This window comes from Schistocerca nitens, chromosome 3, assembly GCF_023898315.1.
Source record: "Schistocerca nitens isolate TAMUIC-IGC-003100 chromosome 3, iqSchNite1.1, whole genome shotgun sequence".
Classification (NCBI taxonomy): Eukaryota; Metazoa; Arthropoda; class Insecta; order Orthoptera; family Acrididae; genus Schistocerca; species Schistocerca nitens.
In genome coordinates this window covers 291,888,503-291,905,370 of record NC_064616.1, presented here as the reverse complement: position 1 = coordinate 291,905,370, position 16,868 = coordinate 291,888,503, and the positions used below count along the sequence as shown (strand labels likewise).

General features: G+C 42.9%; 1 protein-coding gene across 1 annotated transcript in view; it reads left to right on the top strand.

Moving 5' to 3' along the window:
* The window catches only part of LOC126249193 (uncharacterized), a 231,976-nt gene extending 215,399 nt beyond the window's left edge, over window positions 1–16,577 (top strand). Inside the window, exons 10-11 of the mRNA XM_049950847.1 lie at window positions 13,303–13,481; window positions 14,178–16,577. Coding sequence (XP_049806804.1) covers window positions 13,303–13,476 — 174 coding nt within the window. The 3' untranslated portion in view covers window positions 13,477–13,481; window positions 14,178–16,577. The remainder of the gene's footprint in view (window positions 1–13,302; window positions 13,482–14,177) is intronic.
* Window positions 16,578–16,868: the final 291 nt, after the last annotated feature.

Below are 16,868 nucleotides of genomic sequence, written 5' to 3'. Positions count from 1 at the left end.
CAATATTTTGACATGCTAACTGATTCAGATTTCATAACAAGTTTTGTAAAAGCAATGAAATTTTAATTCATTTACCTTCAGTTTAAACAATGCAGAATGTAACTTCATGATTGTTAAAAGCTACACAAGGGAAAGTGGCAGTATCCATGGAGAGTCAGTATTGTTTCAGCATTTAGGCACTTAGCCTATGTCAGACTTTGTCAGTTTGTTATGCAATAAAACAAGTTTTAAAAGTATTTTGTGTATTGCGGTTCATCATTTATCTGATTAACATGACACAGGGCACCTGATATATAATAAGTGGACCCATAGTATATTAAACATGGTGGAAATGCAACAAGCCGAAGTTAGGCACCCCATTCGAGACTGTAGATAATCAAAGAGTTAAGTAGTCAAATTGTAGCCAAAAAAGCTGGTTACATTTAGTGGGCTGCAGTTCTTTTTCATGCTCACCCCACCCTCTTGGTAGTTAAGTGGTTGTTACCCCTACAGCAATTCTTTCAATACAGTAAACAATATGTGTACCAAGTTTGGTTGTAATCGGTCCAGTGGTGCAGGAGGAGATGTGGAACATTCATTCTCTCTCTCTCTCTCTCTCTCTCTCTCTCTCTCTCTCTCTCACACACACACACACACACACACACACACACACACACATTTTTTTAATATGTATGGATTTGTGTAAAATATGTTTTTGTTCTTTTCTGACCTAGACGTCATATGTTTAAATTATTTGTATCGATATTTTTCCATTGTAATTTACATACAATGTAATTTCTAATAAGAACAACATTGTTTACATTGTCATAATATTATTTAAGTGACCAAAAGCTGTGACAGCACAGAAAGTCAGTCATGTAGTCAGTCAGTCCAGTTCAGAAAGGATTTTGCTCAGTTCTACACAATTCTCTACCAGTGTTTGTAAATGAAATGTTATAAAATTACAAATAAATCATGAACATTAAGAAAGAGTACTGGTTGTGGGAAAATAATTTATTAAGATGTAAGAATGCAATATATTTCCAAGAGATTCACTCTATTTTTTTCCTGCATCAAATGAGTGTAATGTGTTAACTTGATCAACAATAATGGACACCTCCAACCAAAGAAGTTAAGGATAATTTTTTAATGTAATGTTTCCTGCTCTAAAAAACTTCATCCAGTTACTCACAAGTACTTGGATTCAGTGTTGAGCATAATACAAAATATGTATTCTTTACTGTTGGAGAGAATGTAATGTTTTATTATTGACTGGACACTTATCACATCTAGCATCATAACCATGTGTAACTTTCCTCTTAACAAATACTTTCTTGATTGTATGTGATAAGTTAAAAGTTTGAGCTGGATAAGTAATGGAACATGGATTCCTCCTTTTGATGGTCAGTCCATTAATGACTATTCAATCAGGGTAACCTCATGGGCTTAATCCAAAATCAGCACAACATGTAATCTCTGAAATGGGGAGTGAGATGTGTTTAGATGTCACAATTGGTAGCTCACTGCCTGAAAAAGAAAATGATCTGACTTTGAGTTACATCCCACCATAGGGTAAGGTTAAGGTTCAGCCAGTCAGTTTTTAGTTGGTTATTTTGTTATTTATATTTCTCATGATAAGTAAATTCTAAACATACAGTTGTATTGAGTGTTAAGCAATGAATATTTGAAGCAAGGGCCTAATCTAACTATTAACAAATGCAGAGAGCAAAATGAAACATAGTTGTGAGCAGTCCATGCCTATCAGAATTACATGGAGTGGATTATAACCATACTAAGATTCTGACACAGATGTCTAACTTCTGGGCCTGCATCATTAAAGAATCTATTGAGATTCGAGTAAGGGAACAGCTAATCAGTCTTGATAGTGGCTACAGTCTTAGTAAGGTCTAGGAACCTGCACTTAATTTGATTAAGAAGAGACAACAGATCTCCCAAAATGAACTGATATTGGGGGCAGGTGGAGTAGCAGTGGAGATGCAGCCTATAGCATCTTATGTTAACCACAGATACAGCAATGAATTGGTGTGAGAAGGCTAGGATGAGATACTGCCTGCACACCCACTACTAGATGTGGACCACTCTTTGAGCAGCAGGTCAGAGGGAGGGTGGGAGGAGGTACAATTTCCATTCTGTCTCCTAGAAACTCAGTTCATCACTGCACCTGATGATAGTAACATGGTAGATTGCTGTAAAACTGTGTCCCTTGGACACTAACATCCAGCCATTCACATGAACTTAGCTTATACAAACTAAAGTTACATAAATCACAGTGAAAATATGCCATACTTGCATACTGAGCTGATCTTAATTGAAATTTTTTATGTATTTCAATACAACATCAGTATCTGGTACAAAACATCTTCCAGCAGTTGGCACAACTTTCCTTGTTCTAGTCAAAATCCATAAAATGACACTCGAAGCCCATCTTTTAGAACTTGCAAAACCTTAGCAACATAATCCTTGAAAGTTGTAGCATCTTTTCTGTAGCCATTCAGTCACAAAATTCCTTGTAGAAAACACCATGCTGTCTTCCTGTGAAGAAAGATGTATTGCTGAGGATGAGTAAAAAATCCGTTAGTCTTCAGTAGGCTAAGGAATGTTCAGGTCTGCAGTTATGATCTCAGAAACATCAACCATGGAAGGAGATGGCAAATCAATTTTTTGGTAGGAATCAGTTTGCAAAAGCAGTTCAGTCAAATTAGCTGCCATATAGTCTTCATGTGCAAATACACTCCTGGAAATGGAAAAAAGAACACATTGACACCGGTGTGTCAGACCCACCATACTTGCTCCGGACACTGCGAGAGGGCTGTACAAGCAATGATCACACGCACGGCACAGCGGACACACCAGGAACCGCGGTGTTGGCCGTCGAATGGCGCTAGCTGCGCAGCATTTGTGCACCGCCGCCGTCAGTGTCAGCCAGTTTGCCGTGGCATACGGAGCTCCATCACAGTCTTTAACACTGGTAGCATGCCGCGACAGCTTGGATGTGAACCGTATGTGCAGTTGACGGACTTTGAGCGAGGGCGTATAGTAAGCATGCGGGAGGCCGAGTGGACGTACCGCCGAATTGCTCAACACGTGGGGCATGAGGTCTCCACAGTACATCGATGTTGTCGCCAGTGGTCGGCGGAAGGTGCACGTGCCCGTCGACCTGGGACCGGACCGCAGCAACGCACGGATGCACGCCAAGACCGTAGGATCCTATGCAGTGCCGTAGGGGACCGCACCGCCACTTCCCAGCAAATTAGGGACACTGTTGCTCCTGGGGTATCGGCGAGGACCATTCGCAACCGTCTCCATGAAGCTGGGCTACGGTCCCGCACACCGTTAGGCCATCTTCCGCTCACGCCCCAACATCGTGCAGCCCGCCTCCAGTGGTGTCGCGACAGGCGTGAATGGAGGGACGAATGGAGACGTGTCGTCTTCAGCGATGAGTCGCTTCTGCCTTGGTGCCAATGATGGTCGTATGCGTGTTCGGCGCCGTGCAGGTGAGCGCCACAATCAGGACTGCATACGACCGAGGCACACAGGGCCAACACCCGGCATCATGGTGTGGGGAGCGATCTCCTACACTGGCCGTACACCACTGGTGATTGTCGAGGGGCACTGAATAGTGCACGGTACATCCAAACCGTCATCGAACCCATCGTTCTACCATTCCTAGACCGGCAAGGGAACTTGCTGTTCCAACAGGACAATGCACGTCCGCATGTATCCCGTGCCACCCAACGTGCTCTAGAAGGTGTAAGTCAACTACTCTGGGCAGCAAGATCTCCGGATCTGTCCCCCATTGAGCATGTTTGGGACTGGATGAAGCGTCGTCTCACGCGGTCTGCACGTCCAGCACGAACGCTGGTCCAACTGAGGCGCCAGGTGGAAACGGCATGGCAAGCCGTTCCACAGGACTACATCCAGCATCTCTACGATCGTCTCCATGGGAGAATAGCAGCCTGCATTGCTGCGAAAGGTGGATATACACTGTACTAGTGCCGACATTGTGCATGCTCTGTTGCCTGTGTCTATGTGCCTGTGGTTCTGTCAGTGTGATCATGTGATGTATCTGACCCCAGGAATGTGTCAATAAAGTTTCCCCTTCCTGGGACAATGAATTCACGGTGTTCTTATTTCAATTTCCAGGAGTGTATATCTCTGTTTGGTGTTTAAATACTGCAGCCCCAAAAACTCCTGCAAATATTTGGTTGGAGTAGGTGAGAAAGTATGATATGCCAGCCAGTACAGCAAACTTATAGATTGTGGCTGTACTTGCCACAAGATCAAAACATGCTGTGTTACATAATTTTTGAAAGAAGCAAACACTCACACATGTGAAATGGTAGAGCAAGCAAATTAATACCATTATCTTTTGCATATGATGTAACATTTATGCTTTTGTGTCCAGTATCATGAGTTTAGGATTTTTTTGCCAGGCTATTCACATTTGAGGAATTGCTATAGAGCTAGTGAAACTGTCGATCTAACCCCAGATATGGCATTGTGCAGCAGATGATCCTTACAGTATATCCTAAGAAATACAGATAATGAGGATGGAGCTGTTTCTGAAACACTGATTACTGCAACTATTGTCACAGATGTAGCTGGTTCAAGTACTCTGCTGCCTGAGCCAGTACATTTGGTTATTTCTACACAGTGGTTGCTTCTGCCCCATCCAGTTTGTGTACATCTTGCATTTCATGTTTCTATTTTCACTGAGAGTTGGTTTTGTTTGATGAACACCCTGAGCCATTCCTCTCCTGTCATGTTCTGCCTTTCATCCACAGCTCGTGGTCTAGCGACTACCGTTGTTGCCACTGGATCACAGGGTCCTGGGTTCAATTCCCAATCGGGTTGGGTATTTTCTCCACCCGGGAACAGGGTGTTTGTGTTGCCCTCATCATTTCATCCTCCTCCTCATCAACATTCATGACAGTGGCTTGATTGGACTATGTATAAATATTGGACTGTAAAAAAATTGGGGTTTTGTACAGGCGATGATGACCATGCAGTTGAACACACTACAAAACCAAACATCATCATTTTCTGCCTTTCCCAGTTCTCCAACATAAATTTTTCATTCCATTTAGCAGATCCACTTGACAAACTTCTTACAATTTTTGTGCCTAAGCCGCATTGGGTGTTGCATGCAGTAATAATGTAGTTAAATAAATAAATAAGTAAATAAGTTACAAAGTGTGTTTTCTTCCATTTCTATGAACCTTTCAAATATTCATTTGATGACTCAAAATTTTATCTTGACAATTCCTAAGGCAAAAGCTTTTTGTCTTCATTTGTTTAAGAATTTCTCTTGAAATAATCGTGCTTCTTTCTTATATTCACAAGGAAATTTGTTTGTGGATGTGTTGACTGAATGCATCTTTCAGCATTTCTGATGGAAAATCTCCATAATTGCTGGTTTGCTGTCTTTTTATTGGCATTATCAACCCAATAATTGACAGTATGCCTAGTAAATATAATTAATCATGCTTCTATTGACACATGACGGTAAATACAAAAGTAGGTACATGGCATGTTTTTTTGTGGGTTTAACTAAACCACTGAGTAGTTAACCCCAAATGTATGTTTCAGTTAAATCCACAAAGAAATATGCCACACATATCTACTCCCTTGCTCAGTATGCTTGAGGGTCTCACCAAGGCCTTTGCTGACAAGCACTGTCCCCCAGACCTAATCCGCAAACAGATCTTCTGTGCCATTTCCACTCACAGCCACAATCCTCCCACCACCACCCAATAACCAGCCACAAAGGAGTGTTACCAGCTCTGCTGCAATCATTGCACAGCTTCTTATATTGGTATGACTACCGACTACCAGGATGAATGGCCACCGCCAAACTGTGGCCAGGAGCAAAGTAAACCACCCTGTGGCACAACATGCAGCTGAACATGACACACTTTTTTCAATGGATACTTCACTACCTGAACCATCTGGATCCTTACCTCCACCACCAGCTTTTCTGAACTGCACCGATTGGAGTTGTCCTTACAACAAATTCTCTGCTCCTGTAATTATCCTGGCATCAACCTATGGCAACATACTGTCCCCATTATCTCCAACCAATAGTTTCCATCCCCTCTGTGCTGTCATCTTCTCCCTATTCTCATTTCCCACCGTGTTTATTTGCCGCCCTCTGCCAATGCATCTGCCCATCTTTCCCATTCCTCTCCTGTTTTGCTCCTTTTTTCCCTACCTCTCTGCCCCACAACCTACTGACACTGCAACTGTTGACAGTGTAGTCCCTGCAAATTCCACTAGGGAGCATTCATCTCTCTCCCCACCCATACACTACTATCCCTTTCCCACACCCTCCAGATTGCTGCTTGCATCCCACATGATGCATTCCAGTCTGAAATGCTGAAGCCGGCAGTCATGTGTGCATGGGGTGTGCTTGTTTGTGTGTGCATTTGTCTCACTTTTACTGAGAAAGGCTGTGGCTAAAAGTTATATGTGAATGTCTTTTAACTGTGCCTGTCTGCAACTTGACATGTCTTCTAACAGTAAGTAGCAATCTGTCTCTTTTTTTTTTCTACATGATTGATACATATACCTACTTAGTTATTTACTGTAATATCTCAATAGAAGCATGTGTTGTGACAGTGCCACGATATTTAAAAGTGCCACTACGTCAGTACGCGAACACGGCGATAGAGGCGCTCCACAACTCGGCTGAGTGCGGGAGCGCCACCTAGCTATGAACGGCACCGGCCGCATGTCACGGCATGGCAGTCTAATGACAGATTCGGAGTAGGTAGCATGTAACCTGCTATTGTTCTACGTTTGTATATCCACGCAATTTATTAGTGATTAAAGGTTATAACACTTTTTGGCGATGAGGTCAGATATTTTTTTCCCTGCGTTGTGGAATTGTGTGTTCGTGTCGGGGCAGACATGGAACAGCTTATGCAAGCGCTCATTGAACAACAAACACAGCTGACGGCTGCTATTCAGGTGTTGTCGACGTCGCTTACTCATCGTCTGTCTTCCTCTTCGCCACCTCCATTCCCTCCTTACGACGAGGCCGCTGAAGACTGGGAGGATTATGAGAAGCATTTGCAGCAACACTTCTTGGCTTTCGGCGTTGTCGACACTCCTATGTGTAAGTCGTTATTTCTATCTTGGATTTCCCCACGGATCTATCAGCTGCTATCTCAGTTAGCCCCTCTGCGGGAACCTGCCTCTCTGTCTTTCAAGAAATGTGTGACTTATTGTCTAACTATTACCAAAAAAACACCCACGTCGTTGCCACCCGCGTGGCGTTCTACCAGTGTCGTAAACAGCCCCATCAATCTTACCGGGCTTGGGCGACGGAACTACACAGTCTGAGTAGGAAATGTCACTTTGTCACGGACACTCATCATGAGTCTTACGCTGATTCAATGGTTAGGGACGCTATTCTACGGCTTGCTCCTGATAAAGAAGTTTGGCAATGTGCCTTACAACTGCCAAACCCGTCGTTGTCGGAAGTTCTAAGCATCACTCAATCTTTTGAAGTGTCTCACACTGCTGGTGCGCAAATAGACGTGTGGTGTGATGTAGGCGCTGTATAGACCACTTTAGACATGGACAATTTGCCTGTTTCACAGGGGAACGACGATGTGGCGGCGGTTCACTCGCGTAAACAACGTCGCGTTGGGCCGCCACGCTCGCAGCGAAAACTGCAACCACAGAAGCAAGTTCGTTCCGCACTTCCTTCTTGTCCATGTTGTTTCGTACAGGATGACAGGACCGCGTGTCCAAAACGTTGGGCCACGTGTAATTCATGTAGGAAAAAAGGCCACATTGCTTCTGTGTGTCAGTCCCCTAAAGTTCCTGTCGACGAGGACGAGGCATCGGACATGGATGTTAACTGTGTGCTTTCTCAAACAAATAAGTTGTTTGTTATTGTTCGTGTTCTGGATAAAGGCATTCGCATGCAAGTGGACACTGGCTCTGCGGTAACTCTTATTAATTCTCACACGTATTTGGAGTTGTGCTCCCCTCCCTTGTCTCCAGTTACGCGAAATCTGCGAACTTATAATAAGCAGAAAATTCCTATCGTTGACCAGTTTGATGCTTTCACTGCCTACAAGTCTGTTGTTAGGCCCCTCACGTTTTATGTGGTGGATAATGTGGGCACTGAAAACCTGTTCGGTTATGATGCTTTCCAGTTGTTCGGGTCCTCCATTGATGATGATGTGCACTTCATATCTGAGGATATTCCGTATCAACAGCTGGATGGATTGTGTTCGGAATTCTCGTCCATGTTCTCTGCTGGTCTGGGTTGTGCCAAGGATTTTGAAGCCCACATTACTCTTAAACCTACGGCTCGCCCTAAGTTTTTCCAGGCACGCCCTATTCCGATGGCGTTGTGTGCACCTGTCAAGGGCTGAGATAGACAGGTTAACAGCTTCAGGGATTCTCCTTCCTGTTACCTCCAGCGAATGGACATCGCCAATCATGGTGGTTTCTAAACCAAACAGGAGTCTGCGATTGTGTGGTGATTTTAAAGCCACTGTCAATGCTCAGAGCCTCATTGACACTTATCCTCTTCCCCGTCCTGAGGAGTTATTTACCAAGCTCGCAGGGAGCCAGTTCTTTTCCAAACTTGACTTATCGGAGGTGTACCATCAGTTGCCGTTGGATGCTTCTTGCAAGGAATTTCTCATCATCAACACTCCTTGTGGGTTGTATCAGTACCAGCGGTTACCATTTGGCGTCGCTAGTGCACCGGCCATTTTTCAGCTGTTTTTGGAACAGCTCACCACTTCCGTTCCCGGCTGCATCAACTACCTGGATGACATTGTTGTCACGGGGGCATCCACTGAGGAGCACCTTCGCAATTTGCGTTCACTGTTTCGGGTTCTGCATTCGGCTGGGTTGAAGTGCAATCTGGACAAGTCACAGTTCTTCCAACCCTCCATTGTGTATCTTGGTTTCCACTTGTCCCGTGAGGGTATACGTCCTCTACAACAGCACGTTGCGGCCATTACCGCTCTACCCCGGCCGTCTACAGTCAAAGAACTTTAGGCGTTTCTAGGCAAGATTGCTTATTATCACAAATTCATTCCATCCACGGCGGCGGTAGCTCATCCTCTGCATCAGCTGTTACGCAAAAACGTTCCTTTCTGTTGGTCCGACGAGTGTGAGCAGGCTATTGTCCACCTGAAGGCTCATTTGCAGTCGGTGCCTTGTCTTGCCACATTCCGTCCGGGTCAGCACTTGGTTCTGGCGACTGATGTGTCACAGTATGGCCTAGGGGCTGTTCTTGCCCATCGGTATGAGGATGGGTCGGAACGACCCATCGCCTATGCTTCCAAGACCCTTAACGATGCCCAACGGCCTTACTCTCAAATCAAAAAGGAGGCGCTCGCTATCATTTATGCTCTAAAAAAGTTAAGCGTTTTTTTGTATGGTTCTAAGTTTCACCTCATCACCGACCACAAGCCGCTGGTCTCTCTGTTCAGCCCATCGGCGTCGCTTCCGGATAAGGCAGCTCACCGCCTGCAACGTTGGGCCTTATACGAGGGCAGTTCAATAAGTAATGCAACACATTTTTTTTCTGAAACAGGGGTTGTTTTATTCAGCATTGAAATACACCAGGTTATTCCCCAATCTTTTAGCTACACAACACCTTTTTTCAACGTAATCTCCATTCAATGCTACGGCCTTACGCCACCTTGAAATGAGGGCCTGTATGCCTGCACGGTACCATTCCACTGGTCGATGTCGGAGCCAACGTCGTACTGCATCAATAACTTCTTCATCATCCACGTAGTGCGTCCCACGGATTGCGTCCTTCATTGGGCCAAACATGTGGAAATCCGACGGTCCGAGATCGGGGCTGTAGGGGGCATGACGAAGAACAGTCCACTGAAGTTTTGTGAGCTCCTCTCAGGTGCGAAGACTTGTGTGAGGTCTTGCGTTGTCATGAAGAAGGAGAAGTTCGTTCTGATTTTTGTGCCTACGAACACGCTGAAGTCGTTTCTTCAATTTCTGAAGAGTAGCACAATACACTTCAGAGTTGATCGTTTGACCATGGGGAAGGACATCGAACAGAATAACCCCTTCAGTGTCCCAGAAGACTGTAACCATGACTTTACCGGCTGAGGGTATGGCTTTAAACTTTTTCTTGGTAGGGGAGTGGGTGTGGCGCCACTCCATTGATTGCCATTTTGTTTCAGGTTCGAAGTGATGAACCCATGTTTCATCGCCTGTAACAATATTTGACAAGAAATTGTCACCCTCAGCCACATGACGAGCAAGCAATTCCACACAGATGGTTCTCCTTTGCTCTTTATGGTGTTCGGTTAGACGACGAGGGACCCAGCGGGAACAAACCTTTGAATATCCCAACTGGTGAACAATTGTGACAGCACTACCAACAGAGATGTCAAGTTGAGCACTGAGTTGTTTGATGGTGATCCGTCGATCATCTCGAACGAGTGTGCTCGCACGCTCCGCCATTGCAGGAGTCACAGCTGTGCACGGCCGGCCCGCACGCGGGAGATCAGACAGTCTTGCTTGACCTTGCGGCGATGACGACACACACTTTGCCCAACAACTCACCGTGCTTTTGTCCACTGCCAGATCACCGTAGACATTCTGCAAGCGCCTATGAATATCTGAGATGCCCTGGTTTTCCGCCAAAAGAAACTCGATCACTGCCTGTTGTTTGCAACGCACGTCCGTTACAGACGCCATTTTAACAGCTCCGTACAGCGCTGCCACCTGTCGGAAGTCAATGAAACTATACGAGACGAAGCGGGAATGTTTGAAAATATTCCACAAAAAATTTCCGGTTTTTTCAACCAAAATTGGCAGAGGAAAAAAATGTGTTGCATTACTTATTGAACTGCCCTCGTACTTGTCTCGTTTTCACTATGAGATTCACTATCGCCCCACGGCCCAGCACACCAATGCTGATGCATTGTCGCGTTTACCGATGGGCCCCGACCCGGTTTTCGATCACGATGAACTACTCTGTTTCCACATTGATGAGGAAGAACGTCGTGCGGTCGAGAGTTTTCCACTTACAGGTTCGCAGGTCGCGTCAGCTACTGCGCGGGACCCGGTCCTGCGTCAGGTGATGGGTTTTGTTCAACAGGGTTGGCCGGACAGGACCAAGGGCCGGGCATCGGATCCCCTTCGCAACTACCATGCCTTGCGCCTTCATCTGTCTGTTCGTGAGAGTGTTGTGCTTCTGGCCAAGGATGGCGCCTCTCCACGGGTCGTGGTGCCAGCCTCTCTTCGCAAAGATGTTCTCAAACTGTTGCATGAATGCCATTGGGGGATTTCACGGACTAAGTCCCTGGCCCACAGGCACATTTATTGGCCCGGTATTGATTCGGACATCGCCCGCATGATCGCTGTGTATGGTCAGTGTGCTCAACAACTGGCTGCACCCCGTACAATGCCCTCTCCGTGGCCTGATCCGGCGCAGCCATGGGAACGGGTGCACGCTGACTTTGCCGGCCCTTTCCTCGGCACTTATTGGCTACTGTTGATTGACGCCTTCTCGAAGTTTCCATTTGTTGTTCGATGTCCGTCGCCCACCACTGTGGCGACGACGCTGGCTTTGTCCAAAATCTTTGCGCTAGAAGGTCTTCCATCCACGATTGTCACGGACAATGGCCCTCAGTTCTTTTCGCAGGCCTTCCGTGATTTTTGTACTGGACACAGGATTCATCATGTTACAGCACCACCCTTCCATCCGCAATCGAATGGGGAGGTTGAGCGCCTTGTCCGCACTTTCAAAAGCCAGATGAAAAAATTCCTTAGTGATTTTTCCACAGATGACGCTCTGTTGCAATTTCTGAGTTCTTATCGCTTCACGCCTCTGGGTGATCGCAGCCCTGCTGAACTCTTGCATGGCCACCAACCACGCACTCTCCTGCACCTGCTTCACGCTGCCAGGCCTTGTACTGTGTCCCCTAGTGCGGGAAAATACTTGGTGGGCGCCGACGTGTGGGCACGAGGGTATGGATCTCGCCCTAAATGGATTCCAGGGGTGGTCAAGGCTCTTCGCGGCCGCCGGCTTTGTGAAATACGTACGGACGACGGCATGGTTGTTCGCCATTACGACCAGATGCGCCCACGAGTGGTGGCCACGCCGGTGCCACCGCCCCTTCTTTCGGCTCCACCAGCTCGAGAAGCCAGTCCTGTCGCTGCTGCCAATCTCCAGTATGTGTTGCTGCAGCCGACCTCGCTACCGCTTCCGAGTATGCTGGAACTGGCTCCAGTCGCGACGCTGCCTTCTCCGGGACCCATCTCGCTGGAGCACACCCCCAGGTCCACGCCACCTATGGATGCTGCTCTGGAGTTTTCACCCATCATCTCGTCCAGGAGGCACGTTCCATGCACAAGCTTCCATCCTGGACATTTTTGACCATACTATCGTGTTTCTCCGCGGGATCTTCTCGGGGCCTCCCAAGAGGCCATGGATGTCTCCGCCCTGTCCGTGTCTCCAAGGAAGTGAGTGTTTTTTTTTCAAGGGGGGAAAAGTGTTGTGACAGTGCCATGATATTTAAAAGTGCCGCTACGTCAGTACGCGAACACGGCGATAGAGGCGCTCCGCAACTCGGCTGAGCGTGGGAGCGCCACCTAGCTATGAACGGCGCCGGCCGCATGTCACGGCACGGCAGTCTAATGACAGATTCGGAGTAGGTAGCATGTAACCCGCTATTGTTCTACGTTTGTATATCCATGCAATTTATTAGTGATTAAAGGTTATAACAGCATGATTAAGTATTACAATTTGCCATATTGTCAATTACTGGTTTAATAATGACAAGAAAAAGACAGTGAAACACTGGGGTAAAAAAATATTTGAAAATGAGATATTAATTGAAACCTTGAAAAGCACATTTTTCAGTGACATCATCACCACATCAGTAACCAATCCTACAACTAAAATAAAAACAGCAAAACATTTCCTTTAGATCTTGTTAATTCAGCAATAATTAATAACACACAATCTACCTGCATTAGTGGCCAAAACTTTAACGAGGAAATTGATGACAGCCAAAAGAAGATAGCAAAATTTTTTATGGCTGAAATATCTCTACTTCTTCATTTTTCATTGAGTAGTTCAGTTAACCACTATGGCCAATCACTTTATCGTACAGCTTTAACTTGTCATATACAGGCACTACAAGATATGACCCTCAGAGAATAAGAAAATTTTTCTGAAATATTAACATTTCCCATAGTTTTTTTAGGAAATGAGCAAAAAGTGGATGCTTAATCAACATCAAATTGCATAAATAACAATTATTTACTTATGCTTCTTCATATCTGTTGCAGATTGAAATGTTCCTTTTGGGTTTTACACTTCGTGTAACATTACGGGTGGTAAGACCTTCAATGTATGGTACAGAAGAATACATATGCTGTTATCCTGAAAACAGTAATGAGGACTGGCCTCAGGTGCTCCTTATAGCAGAGGATGATCGACATTACAATGTTCTTGTTGAATGAAGCAGGTAATTTTTTTATTTGTGGTATTATTTGGGTTAATAATTATACAGGAAAGCTATCTTCTCTTTTACAGTTCATTGGACTGTATTACATGGTGTCGACAAGAATCGCTGATGCAGTATAGAGAAATCATCACAGTTCATCTGAAACTCTGTAACTGTAATTTTTTCTATGTCAGTGGTTAGTATTGCTAAAGAAATGTATTATTATTTCATGAAGTACATATGGCTATTCCTCTGGAGCTCTAATGAAGTTGATGGTTTTAAAGTAAGGCATGTCTAATGTTATATCATGTTGACTGGGATCTCTATGATGAATTCAGGGGAACAGCTGTTCAGCAAGATTTTTCTTTTCAGAATACTTGTATCTTCCAATAAATTCATTTTTGGTTTGTGAATCTTGTTTTAAATGTATTGTGCATAGTAGGATAGCCCATTATAGGTTGAGTTATGATAATCACCACTACAGGTGGCCCTATAGCATTTTAGATTGGTGCAAATCTTATTTTGAACAAACCTTGGGATCTTTTTATAGAAATGTCAGTGAAACACTATGTTAAAACAAGTAAATGTATGGAATAATTAAATACTGTATATATGGAGCATAAAGGTAATAACAAGTGCATATTATAAGTTAGTTGATATTTAGTGTTAACTCAAAATACTAAAAGATATTTTGAAAAACATTGTTTTTTTTTTCAGATTAGATCTTGATGTATTTATACAGCTGGAAGAGAAGAACCTGAGAACAAACAGGACATGAAATGTTATATATACAGCCCAGCAGACTTATAAAATGTGTTCAGATATTGAAAATTCAAAATAAATTTTATTATCAGTTCCTGAATTGTGAGAGCTTCTAGTGTGTGCTTGACATGGCTCTTGGAATTACCAAACGTGTTCAGTTTTTCATTCAAGTGACTGTTCTGCAAGACAGAAGAATTTACTAACCGAGAAAATTGCCACCATTATTGATATTAGTTAATTAGTGATATGGCCCATATCTAATAAAGGAAAGTTACACAGAGAGAGAGAGAGAGAGAGAGAGAGAGAGAGAGAGAGAGAGAGAGAGAGAGGAGAAGAAAACAGATACATACACATTATTACATAGAACAAACTTCTGTTTTGTTTTGTTGCTTCCACAGGTAGGGACATGAAAAAAAAAGCTGCTTGAAGTGACACATGAATGACATGTTTTCTAGCAGCTCTTATATGTTGGTGCTATCTTGTGTCTTAGATTGTAAATGATTGTTAATGGGAAACTTGGATAAGAAAGAAAATATAATCACTTGCCATGTGTTATTTACAAACATGTAAAATGTAAAATATTTTTTTTTTCTTGGATGTGGCACTTCTTTTTAAATTCAAAATTCTGTTGTGCACCAGTTTTTGATTGATGTTGTGTATTTAAAACGGATCTTTCTTTTTTTATGTAACAGTCACTGGTGATGGCATCTCTGAGAAATATGTCATTTACATATAAACAACTTTACAGTTTTACTTGGTGTAAGATAATCAAAAATTTATGTGTAGACACCTGTTGTATGTTCCTGCTTATATATGGCATGTGATAAATACAGTTTTGTACTTAACAATATAAACAAGTTATCATTCATTGACTAGTAAACTGAATTATCTGTATGCAGAAAGACAGATGTTATACTTGAAACAGAAAAACTGGCACTAATTTTGTCAGCAATAACATAGCCTATTTTATTTGTGTGAAGCAGCCACTCAGTCATTTATAGCAAATTCACTGATCCTCATACCTGCATTGCTGTTTTCCTCATTTGTGGCAGCTTCTACAGTGAGCAGTAAGTTGTACATTACAGAGTTTGTGGGCACAGGCTCAGATAAATCAGTGATTCTGGACAATAAATTTATTTATTTGTCTCACTGTCAATGCATTTATATTTGTAATTGTCCATAATCATAATGATAATACTAATATTTTGTGAAAGAAATATTTTCATTAGCTTAGTGAGTAAATAAATAATTTATAGTGCACAACTATAAGATTATCGTACACCTCTGAAAGCACTTTCTTGCAGCTGATATGCCAATCAGGCAGTATCTCTCTGTGGGAAATATACTATAATTTTTTAACAATTTGCAGATATAGAGCCCCCTTTCTTTCTTTCATTCTTAAGAGTCAAACTTATGTATTTTTGATGTTCAACAGAGGACTTCATTTTTGAAAAGCAAATCATGAATGCTTCAAAACAACAATGTTTGGTGTGAACTTGAGTAGCACAGTATCTTAAATTAACATTAAGGTAGGTGGGCTGTGCATCTCAAAGGAAAAAAGGCTGCATTTTTTTTACAGTGGCCACACACATGGCACAGTACTCACATTCACCCATATTTATACCAACTAATCTTGCACACAACTGGTCCAAAAAATAGTGAAATGTAGACCCTAATGAAGAACTATGACAAACTAGACATACATATGAAATGTACAAATTCTAAAAATAAGTAGATTGTGTGCATCTGGCAGAGTGGTTTTACTCACAGAAAATATACATTCAGGTACAAAGTTATACAAATGTATTAGCAATATTATTACATCACTCTGCTGCTTAATGTATTAAATGCATACATGTGAAATAATTTATATTGTCAAACTCCATCACAAATTTCAGTATACTTTTTCACAACTTGTCTGTCACAATATTAAAATAATTATTTTGTGTCATCATTGACATCTTTTTTGTTCCCTTTATTATACAAGTCAGTACTCAAGCAAGTAGACTGTAATATATATACTGCTCAGGAAAAAATGTACTCCTGTTCTGTGCAGTTTCAGCATAGTGTGTGACAAGACCTGCTGTTTTGCAGTTGCGTGTATTGTCAAGGGCATGCAGTGCCTTATATAATTTTTTAGAGATCATGGACTAAAATTGCTTTGTCAATATTTCATGTCAATAAAAATCCAAAGTTGTTTAGAATGTGCACAGTATATTGCTGTGATACCATTGCTAAAAATATTACAGTTTAAAGTAAGGATATGTTGCATTGTTACAAATCTGTATTGTTTCAAAAGAAATGAGAACCTACTGTGAAAAAATGTGACACAGCATTAAACACTTTTTCTAATGTTTTCTGTACATTATTTGTGACTTTCACTTATCAACATCTTTGTGTAAACTTGCATTTAATTTGATGAAAGATGTTTTCAGAGCATATCATTCAGGGCACAATGTAAGTTCCAATATTTTCACCACAAGATAAATAGACTACAATAGTGTGTCACCCTATTTGGTGGTAATATGAAGTTCACAAAATGAAGTGTGTGCAATGGGCAAAAAGCTTAAATTTACACTCTAAATACTTCAACACATATTAAGTTCCATATTTACTCAAGATTCTGTGTTTAGTACAAGCCAGTGT